General features: G+C 48.1%; 1 protein-coding gene across 1 annotated transcript in view; it reads right to left on the bottom strand.

Moving 5' to 3' along the window:
- EFNB2 (ephrin B2) overlaps positions 1-16,333 on the bottom strand; it is a 41,595-nt gene extending 25,262 nt beyond the window's left edge. The window contains exon 1 of the mRNA XM_044250081.1: positions 16,089-16,333. Coding sequence (XP_044106016.1) covers positions 16,089-16,210 — 122 coding nt within the window. The 5' untranslated portion in view covers positions 16,211-16,333. The remainder of the gene's footprint in view (positions 1-16,088) is intronic.
- Positions 16,334-20,197: the final 3,864 nt, after the last annotated feature.

Here is a 20,197-nt window from a genome sequence, read left to right on the forward strand (position 1 = left end):
AGACCAGAACGTCACGCGTGCGAACGGAGGTCTGGGTTCCTTTGCTGACCAGCACCGTGTTACCAGGTCTGCCGAGGGCTTGTGAAATCAGATGGGGGCGGCGGGTGTCCCGTCCACTTCTCACCTGGGCCAGATGGAGGACGAGGGTCCACGGGAAGCCGGTGGCTGAGATTAGCCTAGGGATCACTGTGCAGGCGGAGCTCACAGCTGCACTCCCGACCCCTCCACAAATGGCCCATCTTCTCCCCTACCGGCTCTTGCCTTTGTCCCTGATTGGGACACCTACCCCTCAGGACAAACATGCCATGACTTCTTATGCTTTTCTTCGAAGTTGTCCAAAATGAACCTAGAAGAAAGGGCAACTCGCCGAGGGGCTCCCTTGATGCTGACAGGGTCTGTGAAGATACATACGAGCAACAGGAGGCCCTGAGGTTGGTTCCCCTGAGGGAAGCACTATATGGAGGTAGATGACGGAAAGACACGCCAGACCACCAGCTACTCCAGAGCAACTCGGTCAGCGGCACCGAGCGCGAAGCACCACGCTCTCAGAGAGCTAAGAGATGAGAAGAAGACACAGGCAGGAATGACCCAGGTCTTTGTCTAAACAAACAAGCGGGGCAGGTAAACCCCCTTTAACCAGACACCATGGCAGTGCTCCCATGTGAAAAAGTGTCAGTTGAGGTCCAGAGCCATTTCCATTTACTAGTTCCATAAAACCTCTTTCAGTATCTGGTATTTCCACCGAGAACAGGCCCCAGGGCTCTGTAACAGGACCAGGACCACCGCAAGTGCAGCCGCTATGTAACCTTGGGGGACCGGGGACCCCCACGGGATACTGCACTTCCGGAGAACCCTGCTGAGCAAAATAAGATTTGTAAACAACACAGACGCTCCTTTTTTCATGGGGATTTTAATCTTTCCTTTCTTCTCAAAGTTCCATTGGAGTAAATGATTATTGCAAGTACGTGGCTAATTTCAGTTGAAAACAAGCACAGAGACACAAGGCGTGGTAGGATTCTACTTGTTTGGCTGACGACACGGGAAACACACACAGATGATCAAACGTGGAGCCGGTACCTGCGACTGCGTTCAGATACTGGATGGTGATGGACCCAGGGCGATTTCTAGCTTTCTGTGTTTTTCAGAATTTTGTACCATAAACATTAAATGCTTTTGTGATCACATGGAACATTCTTTCCAGTGTACAGCTTCAAACAACAAACGATATCATGTTCTTGAGCCATCTTTCCTAATTCTGATTTTAAAAGCAGCATTTAAAACTTGTAGACATTTAAACTTTTTTGATGTATTTCCTTAGAAAGTAACTAAATAAAGTTATTGTGGTTGGAACTGTAGCCTGCGTAACAAATCAGCTCTCGAGTGCACCAAACCCTAGTAATTAATGTACGACCGGTTGATCCAAATAAATGAAAACTACGAGATGGATACAGTTTAGGCTTAATCACTGCACTGGAAAATTCTGGAAGTTGGCTAACGTTTCAGGGGATCTGAATGCCAACTTTAGGAGGAGGTCACCCTAGCAGTTGGCACCAAAAATCATTGTCCTTTCACAGGATAGGTTTCTTTGCAAGCCAGAGCTCTATACTAAGTACACTTGGAGTTTACTATATTTTGGAAAACATGTACTCTTCCCACAAAATGCTTCTATTTCATTTTAATTAAATCTCAAGGGCTGCAGAGAAAAGGAGCAGCCCGTTTGTAAATTAGTCCAACATTCTGGAAGACGAGCACGTGGCAGCTGATTGGGCTTTCTGGTCACTTCCTGACAAAAGACACAGGTTGCTCTGGGTAAGCCCAGACCCGTGACCCAGAACCACACCGTGCACTGGGGGCCTTCCATGGCTCTACGGGGCAAGAAGAGCATTAACACAGAAGCCCCAAGATTCCTTTCAGAAACACCCTGTGCTCCAAGGAATAGAAATAAGTCCAGAAGCTGGACTTAAGCTGGACTTATGTGAATTTCATAACTAAGCAGGAATCTCCGCTCATATCACTTCCGTGGAACGCTACGTTGCTGCCGCAGCTTAGTAAGATGGTCCCTCTCTCAGCAGCCCAAACAGAAGAGTTTGTTCCAAAGGGAATAAATAAAAAGCAGGGCCCACAATAGACATAGGCAATATCAACCCTGAGAAATATTTGGAGAAAGTTTCCTTCTTGTGGATAGCACTTTACTGCCCCCTTTTGCACTTTCCCATCAGAACAAGATTCTGCACAAACCTCTGAAACCAGAGAGAGAATGGGGCAAAGCTACAGGGTGTCAGCTTCATACAGAATTAGGTCACCAGATACCACTGCTTGGAGTAGCAAGTAATTACCTTAGAACTTGAAGCCACTGTACCACTACCTTCTCAGTGGCTTTAACCCTCCAAGAAATAAGGTAGTAATTGGAGGCTTTAACTGACATTTTCTGCTTTAATTCGAGGGTGCTGGAACAATCGCTGATTTTCACAGGTGCCCCTTTTTTCCACACTTGCCTCAAACAAATAACATCAGCAACATGAACCTGATTTATTCAAGGAAAAGAAAAGGGGCATAAAAGCAGGCTATACAATCTGGGACCATTAAAGTGTTATAAATCTGAGAACTAGGGGGTGGGTGGGGGGGCGGTGCATTTCAAGCTTCACGCCAATGACAAGCAAAATCTTTTCCAGAAAGATGAGAAGCACAGAAACGCAAAGTGCGCTGTAAGCCGATGGGCGCGCAGACCAGTTCAGCAACTTTTCAAGGTGAGGCGCGACCATGTTTGTGACTCTTCGTCTGTGCACACACGTGGAAAACGTTGTAATCTTCAGTCTAGAGGATAGTTTTATTAGTAGAATCCTAATCTGCAGAGCCAGAAGCCTCACTCTGGTCGATGACCTCGCCTTGCATCTGACAGTCTGTGTGTAGCTGGGGAGCACACTCGTATTTAAACTTAATCCGTTTCCGTGTTATTCTGCAATTACTGTACGAGTCAAAATAATATTAAGTTTCACAGCCTATGATGCTGCACAATTGAATGAAAACGGACTCCTTTTGATGTTAATCTTGTGTTTTATTTGTGACATAATCCTCAAACAGTGGTGGCTAAAGAAAGTTTTATTTTAAAACACTCAAAGGTAATATCCTGTAGTTTAAATTTTCATCGAGGAAAAGAACACAAGTTATTTAAGTTTTATCTGTTCCACTGAAATACAAACTTCCAGTTCACAGGAGAGCCCAGAGCCAAGCTGAGGTTGCGACAAGTGTGTCCATACCCCAGTCACGATGAGCACCGAGCCTGGTACAGAACCGCTGAGCCGCTATGTCATACACCCGAAACCAAGGACGACACTAAGTGAACTACACTAGAATTAAAATAAAAAACTTCATTAAAAAAGAGAAGCGATCTGCACGTTCACAAGTCAGAGACTTTTATGGTGTGTGACACAGAGACAGCACCATTTTCTTTGCTGGGTTCCAAGAGTCTAGTCCATCTCGGCTGTGGAATTAAAAACGAAAAGCAGCCACCCACCTCAAAACAAAACACAGAGGTTTTTATTTATGAAACTGATCTAAGCACCCCCTGTCCTCCTCAAAACTTTCCCCAAAAGTGAAGTTTGTAGCCAGAAAAGGCCGAACTGGGGAGCTGAAAGCGTAAGGCAGGGGCACCGGGAGGCCCAGTGGGAAACAAGAGGGAAGAAGTGAGTCAGTCCGGCCAGCTCTGTCTGTCGTGCCGGCCCATCCACGCCAGCCCCATTATCGAAACAGGGATTTCATAACCCGCGGAGGCAAGAGACGCTGCGAGCTTCTTTCCCAACTGTGATTTGTTTGCACCTGTACGGTCTTGTCCAAACCGCGCTTTCAGCAAGAGTCTGTAAAGGAAGGTGGAACTCTTGTTCTTTACAGGTGAGGCACTGAGAGAAAAGTGGCTTTCATATGGGAAGAAACTGAAGGGGCACTTCCAGCGGGCTGTCCCCTCGCCGTTCCAGGTAGATGCCTGCAGACCCATGTGCTCACGTGCCTGAGTGCGACGTCACAGAGCTGGCAGGTGCATGTAACTCACCGAGGGAGGGGGCTGGCTGGAAAGGAACGGAGCCGAGATCTCCATGCCCAGCCATGTCACAATCTAGTTTGGGCGTCTCTTCTTCTCGTGAGCCTTCCCATTCCTTTCGTTCCTATCATCACCCTTTTTTTTAATGCCAAAGAATCTCGCCCATTTAGAAAAACAATCCACCCGTGTTTTATGGGTGAACAAAACCTCTCCCCTTTGGTGAGGAATGCAACACCAAGAGAGAGAGGCACACTAAAGGGGTCCAGTTCCTGCTCCTCAAGTGGGACTGGGACCCTGGGACCGAGCGGGCTGTATTCCCTGCTGGACTCCAAGCCCCCCATCCCCTGCCTTGCACAGAACCGGTGCTCCTTGGGTGTCGGTGTCATTACAGAATGAACACTTCGATAAGGACAGCTGAAGAAGAGACAGAACTTTTAGTTCTCCCTGCCAACGGAGCACAAGCCTGCCAACCTAAGTTACACGGCTGTGTAATCATTTTACAACCACCACCTAAATGCCTGCCTCCTGCACACTTCCTTCTTCCCAGGCTTGGGAGCAGGGTCAGGGACAAATCTGCTCTGGGCCTATAACAAGAAACATTTTCCTGCACCTCTTGTGGCTTTGGGACAGCCCAGGGAGTAGGAGAGAGGAGAGGGAAAGAAATAAAGTGGGCATGACAACAGTCAGGTCTGCCCTGCTGACATCACAAAGACTCAAGCCTGACTTGCTAGAGACTTCCACACAGATCCCCCAAAGTGTCTAAGAAAAGTGCGTGGGGCGTCCTGTACCTGAGGACGGTTACATATAGTTCCCGCTCGGTCACCACAAGCAGTCTGGATAGAGCCTCACCAGGACACAAACATGTGCAGAAATGAAATACTCCTTAGTTATTCAAACAGGCAGCTACTAAATTAAATGGAAGGAAAACCTGGCTGAGACCTCCAGCTCGCTGCTTGGTCAACAGGGAAGCGGACACTCAGTCCCAGGAAGAGGCAAGCGGAGAGGCGCATTCTGGAGGCCAGAGGACCTCAGGCTGCCCGGCTTCCTCAAACAAACTGCTCCAAACTTGCAGAACATCAAAAGCCAGATGGGATATACTGAATGAATCCACAGGCAAGAAGCCAGAAGCCCAGTTTGCTGTAGAAATAGGCCTGGACTTGATTTGAGTCTTCTCAGCTCTGACAAGCTGGAAGCTGGCACGGATCCCAAAATCCAAAATAAAATGGCATTTAATTGTGACTAGACTCTAAAAAAGATGTCATACTATCTCCTTAGCTTGACACACGCTCAGCACCTAACCAAATGCAACTCTCTTCTAAAATCTGACCTCTTTCTCTCCCAGAGAAACCATCAAATATTTAAACACTTAAAAGGAAAATGTGAATGGTCAAAGGAATAATACTCACTAAATGCATGACTATTATATACTTTTATAACTATCAAGTTCCCATTGGGTAGAACCTTGTTATCAAAGATTCAAAGAACCCATCGAGAATAGCATATCCATCATTAGAAAAGTTATAAATAATGACTGACAAGGAACAAATTATACCTCAAACTTGTTTCTTTTTAACCCACCTTGTATGCATGGTTTTCCGTGAATGTATGTATGCTTAATTTAGTTCTTCGATTTCCAGTTACTCCATGCCATAGCGTAAGAGAGAGACAGAGCATTAAGAGGACGGGTTCCAGAACCAGAGTAATCAGGTTCAAATGCGGACCGTACCACTTATTAACTATAGGACTTTGGGCAAGTTAATTAATGTGCCTTCGTTTCCCCATCGATATTACAGGAATCATACAAGTAGCCCTCTCAGATGGTTACTATGAAGACTGAATGGGTCAGTATTTCTTGAACTGTTAGAGTAGCATCTGGCATTCAGTAAATGCTCCCTAAGTGTTGTTAAATAAACTGTGTCCAGCAGGTGAGTTAGTTTCTAAATAAGAAATAACATGTAACATTAACACAAGTGATGCTACTCTGCCCATCCCCGACACACTGCGGTCATGTTTCTGTTCGCTAACACGGTCCCCTCCTGTATCCAGTACTAGGTCACACAAAGTGGATTCAGCCCAGGCTCTCCTCAGTCCCTGGGGGATAAGGGGTTTTCTCTTATATGTTATAAATGTTACATCACGGGTAGCATCAAGGGTAGGGAGCAGAGGGGAGAGCATGGAATTTGCAGTAGAGGGAAAATAAAAGCAGAGGAGCCTTAAAGAGGAGTAGAAGCGCGGCAGGTGGACAAAGTACAATGCGGCAAACTCTAGAAGGTGAACCTGCTACGTTGTAATCTTCATTAACATGTCATTTTTATTTATTCTGCCTTTGTACATGGTAGGCAAAATGAACCATAGCCAGACACACAAATATTCAATTAATTTTATTAACAATAGGTGACATTTATTGCTTCATTGTGTCAAGCACAGAGCCAAGCTCTTTTAATCCTGACCACAACTTTATTACTCTTTTATTCAGCGCTATTAGACTATTGCCTCCATTTTAGAGATGGGATAACTGAGACATAGAGGGTACTCCCCCTGGTTACACAGTGGGAAAAAAACCAGCTACACTGGGATCAGGCTCAAACAGCCAGATTCCAAAGCAGGTACTCTTTGCTAAACTTGGTTGTCTTTGCTAAACCGAATTGTCTGACCTTTCCATGATCATCGTGTGCATCTTAAAAACCCCTTGGTACTGCTAATTCTCATAATCAGAAAAGTAGCTGAGATCACTGGGTTAGCTAACCCACAGGGTCTATCCGCCTCATTTGCGGGGTCTGCGCTATGCTCAGATGTATGAAATAATGCGGATGCCTACAGACGCACACTCCATACACACATACTGCTCTTAGCTGAAATGTTTCTACTGGCTTATTTACTGTGTTTTTCAGGTGACCACCAGGCCTGGGTCTTCCCTGCCCCCACCCTAGGACTTAAGTCACTTGAGGGTGGAGGCTCATCTTTCTATTATCTGAGCCTAGTAACGGGCCTCACAGTTAGCAAATGCTGGATGAACAAGTCAATGCTTTAGCAGCTCTCAGTGACCTAGACGATCTCTTGTGGCCTCCAACAGGGCAAGCACGGGGCAGAGCACAGCAAGGCAAGGACCACAGATTCCTTCAGAGATTCCAAAACAGCCTCAGTGGGTGATGAGCTAATGTTGAGCTGTTTCCAAGGTGGTGGTGGTGGGGTTAATTTAGAGCAATGGTTCTCAAGGTGTGTCTCAGTGTGGCACAGCATCAGCGGAGAGCTCCTTAGTAACTTCAAGTCAACTTCAAGTCCCACCCAGATCTCAGGAATCTGGAACTCGGGGGTGGGGCCCCGCAAAACCCTGTTTTAACAAGCCCTCCAGGTGATTCTGTGCCCTCAAATTCTAGAGCCACTGCTCTGGCAAGGAGTGGGGGATCTCTAGTAAGAGGTGACATGTTAATACACCAGAGGCAGCCATAAATCCACATCTAGACTGTGTTCACTGCACTGATTCCTACTGTAGGCCATCACCAGCTAGTACGCAGAGGTTGCCAAAATGCAACAGCTCTGTCCCTGCCTCTTAGGGACAGGGAGGGCAATGGCGCGGATTAAGGCTTGCATATGAACCACGATGGTGCAGTGTATAATGTTCTTTCTACACCCTAGGTATTTAACTAAAGTGCTGTGGGATTACAGAGAAAAGATTTAAAGAAATTATGTTTGATCTATGTCATCAAGAAGGCACTCATCTAAGGTAATTTGTAAACTTTATTAGACAGTCCATTATAATGAAGATCCATTTTCCCATAGACAATGGGGGACTCAGGGCTTCCAGGAGCTTATTTGCATCTAAAATGTACCCCAAATTGAGTTCCAGTAGTTACGTGAAAATTGGCCTTTTCTAACTTCTTTGGCAGGCCCATTCTGAGCCCGGCCCTGACCATGACTGGCCTGGCCCCACTCACACGGCAGTTCTGGTGCAGGACAAATGTTTTCAGGCCACAGTGAGCCAGGAAGAGCAAAGACCAAGACTCGGGAACATTTTGTCATGCTGGGCCTCAGGTCCTCGGTGGGAAGCTGGGAGGCCGAAAAGATGCTGCAAAGGGAAAGGTGCATTTGAGACCCTCTGATAGGGCAGAGGTTAGGGACCCTTAGAGCCAAAAGTAGGTGTTGGACTCGAGACACACACACACACACACCCTTCACATGCTCCAAACTAGCCAAAGCCTTAGGAACAACCACAGTCCCATTCCTCCAACGCACACACATTGACTCTGTTGGTTCCAAAGCCGCGAGCAGTACTCGTCAGTACCCTGGTGTGACCTGGAAGGAATCCGTACAGGAGAAGTACACGGAATGCCTTGGGGGCCAGAGGGACTTGCCCAGCAAGTACTGGGAAACCCATATACAAGGTCTGTAATTAAAGGAGACAGCTGAACTTAAACTGAGAAAACACACTGGATCATGTCATTGTGTTATACAGGAAACATGAAGAATCTATGGGACTGAGGGAAATGAAAAGTTTTCAAAGCAAAGTTGATCACCAGTCCTTCCTTCCGAGCATCCCGCATGTCTGCCCGCCACTGCGTGGTTAGAACCTTCACCTACCCATGCTTTTAGAGGAAGAAAACAGCAGACTACAAATACTTCACTACAGCCCTTTTTTTCTTCTTCATATTCTGCGTAGGGAATTACTAAAGGCAGAAACAGCTTGTTTTTCTTTAATGGAGCCTTCTCCTACTATGTTTTGCTTTCAGGTTTTTTGCTTGTTTGTTTTGTTTTGTTTTGTTTTAGCAAGTATGCTCCACCAGTCCCACTCCCAAAGTGCTTTCAACTAGAATTACACGTTTGAGTTTATACAGGAAAAGGGACATTAAGAGCCACTGCTGATTCTCTGCGGGAGCACGAGAAACAGGTTCACCTGGCATCCAGTGTGCATGGAAAACACTTCATCTCCAATCCCCTCCTGTTTCCCCTGGTGCACCCGATCCAACCATCCTTATCCTCCGGACCTCCGCACTCTTTTTCTGCAGGTAGACAGGGAAGCCGAAGGCTGCCGGATGGTCAGTAAACTGGAGGCTGGGCTCCCCTGCGTCTCTCTCTAATCACTTTAACCCTGTTCCTAGGAGAAAGCTGGAGGCCAGGGCAATTCAGCTTCTTCTTTTGTCATTTGCCTGCCATAAATATGCACCAGTCTGCATTTCAAAAGCTGAAGGAGGCCGCAAGCTTGCTGGACATTTATCATGCTCTGTTCCCTGTTAACAAGCAAATACTTTAGCTGAATGGGCCATTAGCAATCATTGTCAAATGTAGAATGCAAGGTGCTTGGATGTGACCAGCTTGTCAATTAGGGGGTGTCCCTTCTCCTTGGTGAATCTAGACAAATGCAACGGGTCTTTCCATAGAGATTACTGAATTAGGGGTACAGTCGCAGGCACGGGGTGTGGCAATCGTTTTTAAATGTTTTGGATCTATGAAGGCTACATACTAATGACCAGAAAAGTAGGTGACGAAGGTGATAAACGCCCACCCCAAACAGAGGGTCAAATGAGCTGCGAATGAGGAACCAAACCAAAGCAACGGGTCTGAAAGCGAATACGGGGGATTTGATGAAGATCTCAGACACAGAACTAGTCAGTCAAGAGAGGCCCCATGTTGCTGTTCAGAGAGCAGCCTGGGGAGCTCCCAATCCACTCCATCAAGAAAGACACTGGGGGTGTTTGCGGCTTTCAGTATTGTCCGTGTCTTAAGAGTTTTCAGACTTTCCCAAAGAAATGCTGAGACTTTTCTAAAACGCCAAATAGGAGGCAGGAAAGCAAATATTTCCTTTCTGGCTTGACCCAATTGCGGATGTCACTCTGCATGGAACCCAATCATGGTTTCAATGGCTCGTTTTGTGTCATGACTAAAAGGGAGAGTGCGGAAGGCCAAGACAAAAGTCCGGTTGATTCACAAGCTTGTTCAAGACAGAAAGCAGTAAGATTCCAAGGCATGGCGATGCTTTTTTTTGTTTTTTACTTGGAAGCGAGCAGTGCTAACATTTTCTAATCCTGACTTTACACGAAGGGCGCCCATCCCATTCAACTCCAAGGTTAAGACTCACGTTAAGGAGGAAAATATCATCTCGATAGAGCCCACTGGTTTGGTCATGTTGGATTACTGTTGATCGGAATGAAAACAAAATATCCTTCCCTTTTACTTATTTTATTATATATTCTTTTCCAGGGCAGGAAGGGCAAAACTCAGAGAAAGGCTCTCTGGCAGAGGGGGACAGACAATGGGTACTGTTTACCTTTGCTTCTCTCCCACACGGTGTGAGATGGCGCTGGGTCTGAAACAGGGCTGAAGTCCAAAGGTCTCTCTTTCTTTGCAGGGAGCTCCAGCCCTACCTTCCCCTCTGGTCTCTGTTCCTGCCCAGCATGGCCCTGCCTGAAGCCCAAACAGATTAAGGCGAGGACCGCCAAGTGCAGCTAATCCTACAGAATGGTTACCCCTGTCAGGCCAGGAGTTAAAAAGGAAAATCTTGCAGGCCTTAACAACTGCAGTGATCTAAAGTTTTAATCAGCCCCATATCTCAACCTCTAAAAAAGGCAGCCAATGAAATCTACCTTCACCATATTATCCGCCACCAATGAGCAAGAACTGAGCAGCTTTTCTTTCCTGCTTTCACCATCCCAGGCCACAAGTAGGGCTTTCATACTTTCTAATCCGAGTTTCCAAGTCTGTGTGGTTCTCACATAATAGCCAACAGCCTAGAGCAAGGGCCTTCGCTTCTACACCCTTTTCAGAGACGTGTCATTTCCAACATCAAGCTAATCTATATGTTGCCATGGCTTCCCCCTTTATCTGCCTTTCCATCTTATGAACTGCATGGATTTACCACATTATTTTTATCTGAAAGACAGAAAATGGTGGTTTTATTGCCATACAATCAGATTACTGCTGCTAGTTTCTCTATGCCTTTTTACCGTACTTCAATCAAAAGGGATCAGTTTCTTTATACTCTGCCCTTGATTTACATTACATCTGTAAAGACCTAGTCTGGGTTGTAATCCCCTTATTAACTATGACCAGGGTTGATTTGCCTAAAAATAAAAGCAAATTGTGTCAGACCCTTTCACTTTGTTTTTGATTCGGAACTACAAAATGGATTACTAAAGAAATCTTCAGAGTTCACACGGCTAGCGTAGCACTGAATTTAAAACAAGAATTAAACAAGTTAAACAGGGGGCCATGTCAACGGTTTACATTTTCCATCATGGGAGAAGGGCTGAGTTGCTTATGTCTTTGTATTCTTTGGCTTTACAGAGACAATGAAGCCACAGGAGTTTTTCCAAGCTGTTCGAACACTGTCCCATTTGCCATCCTTCCTTCTTTGCTTTTCTTACATCCTTCTCCCAGCCCCACTCTAATCCCACCCCTTAAAAAAAAAAAAAAAAAGTGGTGGTTGGGGCAGTGCTCTTCCCTGAAAGAGCTAATTCCTGACTAGAAGCTTATAGTTCTATGGGTTCTGCATATTTTAATCAAAATATTTTAAACAGTTGAACACTCCTATTTAAAGCTCTACTCCGCTACACAAAGGCTGAGCTCATAAGCAAATCTATGTAGATGAATGATAAGTGACCTGAAAAACAGGCTCTTTATGTCAGCAGCTAAGGAAAGCAGAGGCTAGGCAGACTGGAGGACCATTTTCATCATTATTTTCCTTACAAGAGTGCTGCTTTTTGTCTACTTTGGGATGGAACAGTTTAAGAATAAAGTTTTCGTAAAATCACCTTTCTAAAAAAAAAAAAAAAGAAAGAAAGAAAGAAATGTCCTTTTTGCTGAGGGTCTAGTCCGTATTTCCTTTCCCTGCCACTCCCATTCCTCTGACGCATCACTGCAGTCATGCTGGGCTCTCAGACCGTCTCCCATTAGGCGAGCGCTCTGGGAAACATCACGCTAAGGTAGGTGTCACACTCAACCTCTTGGGAGCCCAGAGCACTTCAGAGGAAGGCAAGGTACCACGGGTTTAGTTGCTCCAACTGCAAAGTCCCTCCGAGGATAACTATCGCACTGATCCACCAACCAAAGGATTTCCCTCAGTAAATTTACAGACAAGAGGTTTTACAATAAGTAATCCCAATATACTGACTGTGCCGCGGCTCACTCCATCTGGAGAGGCCATTCCAGTCTGCAGTTTTCAGCTGGTCCGGGGATGATGGTTAATTCACCTGTCCTTCTCCTTTGGCCTGGGAGAGTCAGAAACGTTCAGGAAATTTGCAGTCATTTGCATTTCTTTACATCCGTAGGACAAGTGTCAACAGCTGAGCTTTGTGAAAGATTTAGAACCAAGTGCTTAACAAATCATCTTAACCTCCAGCTCCCGTTTCTGAGGCTTGAAGCTCTAATTGCCGAGGTTAAAAAGTGCAGTCCCTAGACACACGATTCCCAAATAAATTCTCTTCTCGCCTGAAAAGAAGGCGACCAAGCATGTTGTGAGCTATCACTTCGGCTCCGTCTTTGTGTTCTCCCTGGCTGGGTTGTCCTGTGGAACACGACAGTCCATTACCTCTAGTTTATCATCCTGACAAAATGTGAGGAATGTGCTTGGGAAAGGACGAACAATCCCACCCCTGGTGCTTTGTGCTTTTTTCTCTCTATATTAAAACCGACAAGATTAACCCAAACGCAAACTGTGGAGCATAGTTCAAGGGGCTATTCAATCAGTGTTGAATGTGCATTTGTTTACCTACAAAAATAAGAATTTCAGACACAATGGAAGGCAGGCTGGCTTATATATGGTATTGAATGGACTGTTCAAACAGCACTATCCATTGTAGTTTATTTTATCAATCTCTGACAGGTCCGTATTTATTCAGAGCCTGACTGTGGTGGGGCCCACGTATTATAGGTTATCTGGATTTTATCCAGCCACTCTTTTGTATCAAGTCAATCAATATCAGGAATTCAGTATTAGGCAGGGAAAAAAATGACCTGGGAAAAGCAAAATGCTTTGTTAACTAACTAGTATATGGTGCAAAGGGAACAGTACCCCTAGACAGAAGGAATTACTGCTCGGCCGAAATTTCCGACAAAGTCCGTGTAATTCATTACAGAGCACCATATACCAACACAGCCTTGCTCACTCGAAAGTGGGTATTTTTTTTTGAAAAGGCAACTATTCATTGTGCCTGGAAAAATCATTCTACATCAGTTAATTGGAAATGAAAGCCAGGCTTTGCTATTCTCTGCCGAGTTGAAAGGGGAGAGGGGAAAAAAGCAGGGGGGGGGGCACTCAACAACCTAAGGGACCACAACTGAGGCCACACTGCCGGCGCCCGTGGCTGCAGTGGGAGTAATCCACCTGGCAGGGTAGTTGCTAACGTTTCAGACCCAGAACTTCTTCGGATGGCTGCCTAGAGTCTCAGGGATGGGGGCATCAGACAGTGTGATTAAAGGAGTTATGGAGACGGAGAATTTACAAAGGATTTTCTGGACCCTGCGTCCAAACAGCTGCTCCTGCTCCCTACGTCGACCACCTGCTAAAAAAGCTGACCTCCGAATGAAACAAATCTAATTACTGATGGCGGCTTCATTACAGATGAATTGTTCCACAGTTCGGATGAACTCGTGTGAAACCTCAGTTGCTCTGATCACCTTCCTGCCACATCATGTCCGTGGACTGAAACTTCTCACTGGAAACAAATATGCAACTTCCCCCAAGAAAACAAGCCCTTGGCACTAGGGGTTTTTATTCATTCTCCAACTTAGAAAAGGCTCTTTCATATCACTCCTCCAGGAAGAAATCTTTCTGATGTCTCAAGCTAGCGTTCAGCTGCATACTTTTTTAAGTAGACCTTTTCCAGGGGCAAATTATCCAGTCCTCCAGGCACGCCATTATCATGAGAATTTTAAAAGAAATTCTACTCTTGAGGACGGGAGCAATCATGGCAACAGAAACCTCATCTGTGCAGGCAGGCTTCTCCAAAACGCAGGCCTCCAGCAGGTCTCCAAGCCTGCGGCGGCAGCAGAGAAAAACCGAGGAACCCTCCTCATCGGGGCCGTGAGTAAAACAGCAGTCACCTCCCCCCACCGCAAACACCTTAGGAAAAGAGGATACTGATGTCTGTGGCGGGAACAGTTACTGCTGTACCTTTGCTTCCGAGTAGGTGTTTCTAACCTTCCTCCGGATCACACACCAAGTCATAAGCGGTTAACACGGAGTTGCACATGCTGAGTTGGCCAATGGATGGATTAATGGGAATGTCTTCAAACAAAATTCAAACGTAAATATTAAACCGGGGGGGGGGCGAGGGGGCGGCGGGAATCAGCCTCCCCAAACAATCCGTCGGCGAAAGTGTGAAGTGGAGCGGAGCCGACAGCCCCGGGGGGGAGAGGTGAGGGCTGGCGCCGCGAGCATTGCGCGTGGAAGAGTGACCTCTGTAGGCGCAAAGCGAGCACTGGCTGGCCTTTTCCCGGCCCGCCCAGCCGGGGCTCCCGGCCCGCCTAGCCCGGCCCGCCGCGGCCGCACGCAGGTCCAAGCCCGGCGCTTTCCCGCACCGCCTGGTGCCCCACCATTCCCGACCCACCGTGTAAGGCTGTCACTGCAACTGCTGTCTCGGCAAACACAAATCTAACCTCGAGGAAAGAGTGGCCCATACAAGACCGGGCTGCACGGAAGAAGGCTGCATTAAGCAACTTTTAAATGCGAGCCGTGTTGGAAAGTGCCATCCGGCATCATGCAAGAATGTGTTTAATCCGATTTACGGCTGTGACGTTTCTCGCCCTTATCCTGAGAAATCCTTGGTAAAACATGTTGGTGAATTTGAGATTTGCCACTTTTAAAAGAATGGATATAATTCTTTAATTAAAACGTGATCTGTAAATCAATTCCCCGTCTCTGTACGCCTAAATCCATGGCCAACTTGCTTGCCTTCAGTTAGGCCACTGGTTTTCCTTCTCATCTCAAACGCTTACTCCAGGAGCCAGCCAAGGTCTCCACACTTTTTCCAAGTTTCCCAAGGCTAAAAATTCCATGATTCTGTAAAATATTTTTGGATCTGACTAGAAATGTGTTCCAAGAAGGAGCTAAGATGCAAAACTGAATGCATAGGTAAGCAATGAGGCGTCATGGCCATACGTGCTTAGGGATGAGTCGCCTTTTCTAAATTCTCAGTGCATTCTATTTTGGTAGCTCACGCTGAAAGTTAATCTCCACAAGGCCTGGCTTTCTCCTGGCTACACAGTTTGGTAAAAACAATTCAGATTCAAGGATCCCATTCTTGCCCAGGCTCCAGGAGCTGTATGGACAGGGCAGGGACTTAAGCTTTTGAAGAAAGCGTCCTTAAAATCAAGTCAGCTATCAGGACCACAGAGTTCGGGGCCACAGGTTTAGAAACGAAAGGGGGAGACGACGTGCAAAGGTCTCTCCGGGAGAGACCTAAGGCCGGTCACCCCGGCTGGGAGGAGAGGGCTCGCCGCCCGAGTTCTCTGGCGAAGCTGGCGAGCTCCCCGCGCACACTCGGGCAGGCGGCGCGGAGGCGCGCGGGCTCCGGGGCGCTGCGGGCGGACGGGGACCGCAGGCTCCCTTCCCCGGGGTGCGCTCCTCTGCCCCGGGCTCACAGCCCCGGCCGGCCGGCAGGGATCCGACCGCGCTCCGGCGCTCCTCGAGAGCGCAGCATCCCTGCCTCCCTCCGCGGCCCGCCAGCGCCTGCGCGCCGGCCAGCCCTGTTTGTGGCCATGTTCTCCGTCCTCGAGAAGAAGTAGGGGTCAGGTATCGCCATCGGACACTTTCCCGAACGTGACACCCGAGCCGCCAGGGTATTTTTTTTTTTTTTTTTTTTTTTTTAGCGCCCGGGAGCTCGTGGGGAAAGGAAAGCGGGGGAGAGCGCCCCTAAGAACCGGCGCTCCGGCTGGAAAGCCGAGGGAAGAGTTCCATCAAGTAAAATGTGGCGAGGGTTGGGGACAGGGAACTTGGGGTGGGAGGAACCGGGGTTCCAGAAACAGAATCCGAGGCGCCGCGGCCCAGCCCTTCCTCCCGCCGGGACGGCGCGACGCGACGGACCCCAGGCGGGGACCGAGAGGGATCGCGGACGCCACTTACTTGGAGTTCGAGGAATTCCAATAGATGGGCTCTAAAACTATCGACCTGGAAATCGCAGTTCTGCATAAAACCATCAAAACTCCCCAGCAGTACTTCCACACGGAGTCCCTCCTGGCGGCCATGGCCAAGCCGCTCCCAGCTCCGCACACTCCGGACGACGGAGGCACTGGGCGCGGGCCGGAGCCCCAATCCTCCGGGCAGACAAGGGGGAGACCGCAGGCAGCTCCGGGGCGCGCCGAGCGGCTCCAGCCGTCGCCGAAGTCGGGGGCGCTCCGCTCGGAGCCCTCAGGGCGCGGGGCGGGAGCGCACGCGCAGGGCGCGGCGGCGCGGCGGGCTCGGGGCTCCGGAGCGCCGCGCCGGACGCAGCTCTGACGGCAGGCTCCCGTGCGGCTCCAGGGTGCCGGGCGCGGGCTGCAGGGAGGGCGCGCGGCCGGGACACAAAGGCAGAAAGACGACTCGCGCGGGCGACGGACGCTGCGCTCCGAGCGGACCGCCTCGCACTATAGATCCAGGGGGGCGGGCAGCGGCCCGAGCGCGCGGGCGCCGCGTCGGCGCGGTTCCATGTCCCGGGGCGCGGGGCGCGGAGCGGCGAGGGGCGCCTCCAGGCGCGCGGGACCCTCCTCTATCTTCGCAGCTCCCGGCCCGCGGAGCAGGCAGGAGGGGCTCGGTCCCCGCCACGGGCGCCGGACGCGCACGGGCCTTTGTGTGCGGGGAGGGCGCCGGGACCCTCTCTGCGCGCAGCTCCGAGCTCCGGCCGGCGTCGCCGTCCCCGCCGAGGAGAGTCAGCGCGACCGGCCCGCTGTCAGAGCACTATAAACGCGGGGCCCCGCCCCGCACCGCGCAGCCTATTGGCCCGCCGCCCAGCAGCCGCGCTCCGGTTGGGCGGCCGGCCCGTCCGTCATCCGCCCCCGCCCGGCATTGGGCGCCGCGAGGCGGGGCGCCGGCTGACAGGTGAGCCCCGCCCCCGGCCCCGGGCGGTGGCGCAAAGGGAGCTCAGCCTGGACAGCCAAAGAGGGGAGGGGGTGGCCAGCGCGTGCACCGGCGCCCCTCCAGCGGCGGGGCGGGGACACAGTTAGGGACGTCCGGGAGGGGAGCGGGAGCAGTCGGGGGCCACCTGTCCCCGCGCCCAGCACGCGCCGGCATTGCCCGGCAAGTGTTCTAACTTCGGCGGAGGGACGTCGAGGGCGAAACTTTCCCTGCGGAGCGGAAGGCCGTGGGTTTGCCGTGGGTCTTCCTCCGCTCGGCGGAGCGTCTCCGTCGCAAGCCGGGCTCACACCCCCGCACGCGCATCCCTTCGCTGCCCCTCGTAGGCCTCGGGGCGATGAGTTCCACACCTGATTTCGGTTCCTAACCTCAGCTGGGGCCTGACCAAAGTCGACGGGGCCGAAAGATGCGAGACGACTCCCGGCGACGTGGCTGCCGACAACGGGGCGCAGCCGTCCCGGCCCCGCACCCTCCGCTCCTCCGTCCCCGGGAAGGCGGCGCCTCCAGGCGCTCCCCGCGAGTGTCGCCGGCACACCCGGGCTCGCCGCGGGACCTTCTCCTTAATTGGTCTCTGGGGCACACTCACGCCATCCCAAGGTGACCGGGAGTTTAGGGGTGACGGTGACAAATAGCGCCCAAGTGGAGAGGTGGCAGGAATTCCTCACTGGTTCTCGGCAAGTGCTTGCCCAAAAGAACGCCTTGGACGCGCGCCACCGCTTCGACGGCTTCCACGGACCCACAGCGCCCACTAGCGGCCGGCTCGACCTCGCTGCGCGAGCGCGCCAAGGCCCGCCCACCCGCAACCAGAACCCCAGGAACACAACCGCACGGAACGTCCAAAGCGGAAGCTCGCAAACTCACCAGCAGCACGGAGAATTCGGCGGCAGTGAGGCAGAGTAGTAATGCACAATTCACGGTTTTGCAGGGGGGGAAAAAACCCGTATACCCACAACATGCTTAAAAAAATCCTGTCTACTCCAGGATTTAATGTTTCCAACCCAACGAAGCAGACGGCATTCCTACAAATTGTATTTCTTTAGCTATATTATCTACTAAGCTAAATTAAAGAATATACATTGTAAAACATGTCATTTAGATACCAGTGTTTCTCTCACTCTTCTTTATAACGTTTCCAGATTTTTACAACTTATTAAGTATTCCTTTTTGGAAATATTAAACATAAGCTAATGTACATTTCAACTGGAGTGCTGACATTTTGTTAGGACTAGTTTGCTAGCACGCTAAGGCATGGGAGTACTGAATACATTATTCGTATTATTCCAGGTAAATTTTTGAGAAGAAAACAACTTAATTTTCCCGAATTGCTATTTTAAAAAGCCTCCAACTTGAGAAAATCTTTAAGAAAGGCTCAAAGATTGCAAACCGATTTGAAGTCATGACCAGATTCTCATGAGGACTAAAACATCAGGAAGGGGCAGGTAGTATTATTTATAACTTTCTCACAAGGGTAAAAAGGAGTGGTTTTTAGTAAGCCTAAACATTTAAGGAATTCATTTGAAATGTAAAGGTAGCTTAATAATGTCCTACAAGAACTAAGATGGAGTATCTCAGTACTACATTTCATAGTTGGTGCACTTATTTTGTGAAGTTTAAGTTGTGACCTCTTAGCTCCTACATCCGCTCTCCAAGTAAACTAGAGGAAATAAAGGAAATTTGCATTGTCTGAAAATAACCCTGGTTTCCATTTTTAGTAGATCAGATATTCACACACCCAAAAAGCATTTTGCTTTGGGGAAAATGTAAATGTACATGTAAAAACGACCTTTCTTTTAAACAAACTGTGTATCTGACCAAAAAATAAAATCCCACACCAAGATTCCTCCTGTATAACTTGAGTGTGAATATTCATGAATTTACTTTCAGCAAATAAGGATTCATTTATCTGTAAAGAGTAGGTAAAAAATCAACAGTAGCAACTTCAAGATGATAAATGTTCCACTACTGTTGAGATGGTCAAGTTCAGTTCTGTTAACCCATTTATGAGCTAAGGAAAGAGTAAGAACTCCCACCACCCGGGTCAAAAATCCCTGTTTAACTTTGGACTCCCCCAAAACTTAACTATCCTGTTACAGAACTCTTACCAAAAATGCAAAATCAATCAACACATATTTTATTGTTATATGTGTATTCTGTATTCTTAAAGCTCAAGAAAATGTTAAGAAAATCTAAAGCAAATACACTTGCAGTACTGTATTATATTTATTGAAAAAATAATCTGTGTGTAAATGGAACCACACAGTTCAAACCCAAGTTGTTCAAGGAGCAACTGTAAAAGCCTCTCTTCAAGCCATTCTACTACTGTATACAGGCCAGGCAAAAACTGTTACATCAGCATGTACAAAGCAAAATTGAAATTTTAATGCATGCCAAACCAGAAAGAACCTATTACATTGGTTTAGTACATATTTGTATTTGGACTTCATTTTATGACTGAGTAGTCAGGAGAAACGTGCTAATTTCTGAAAATCCGTAATTTTACCAGCACAGCTTCACGCACACATTAAGAAAAAAATTGAAGTTTTATCTCAGCTAATTACTTCAACTGTTTCTAAAGTTAAGGAAATTTCTGAAAGTAAAAATTGGGGGAATTCCATATAGTCAATAAAAGTTGATTAAAATGTTTAAATATATAGTGAAGTAGCAAATGTAAATAAAGCTAGGTAATTTCAGTTGAAAAAATTAAGATGGCAACCAATTTTGCTCTAAGTGCACCTTACTAAAGTCACTCCTGTCACCCTTTGAATTCCTACGCATGCTTTGGTCTTTATGGCTGTTTCTTGCACAGTAATCCATTAATTCTTAGATGTACTTCAAAAGACATCTTTAACATAACTTGTGTAAAAACAAAGAACAGAAGCCTTATCTAAATGTAGCATTACAGAAAAATTACTGGAATTTGATTTCATGTTGAGTAAATGTTGTCCAAGCCATGAACTTTCTATGTAGCTAATGTTTCCTGGCATTGCATGCACTTTATTTTATAAGTCACTGAAATTTCTAGAACTCTTCTGCAAACGCACTGCTCAAATTCCTCAAAGGGAAGACCTTTTATTTTTTTACTTTTATTTTTTTTGACAGAGAGAGATACAGTGAGCGAGAGAGGG

This window comes from Neovison vison, chromosome 5 (genome assembly GCF_020171115.1).
Source record: "Neovison vison isolate M4711 chromosome 5, ASM_NN_V1, whole genome shotgun sequence".
In the NCBI taxonomy this organism is placed as follows: Eukaryota; Metazoa; Chordata; class Mammalia; order Carnivora; family Mustelidae; genus Neogale; species Neogale vison.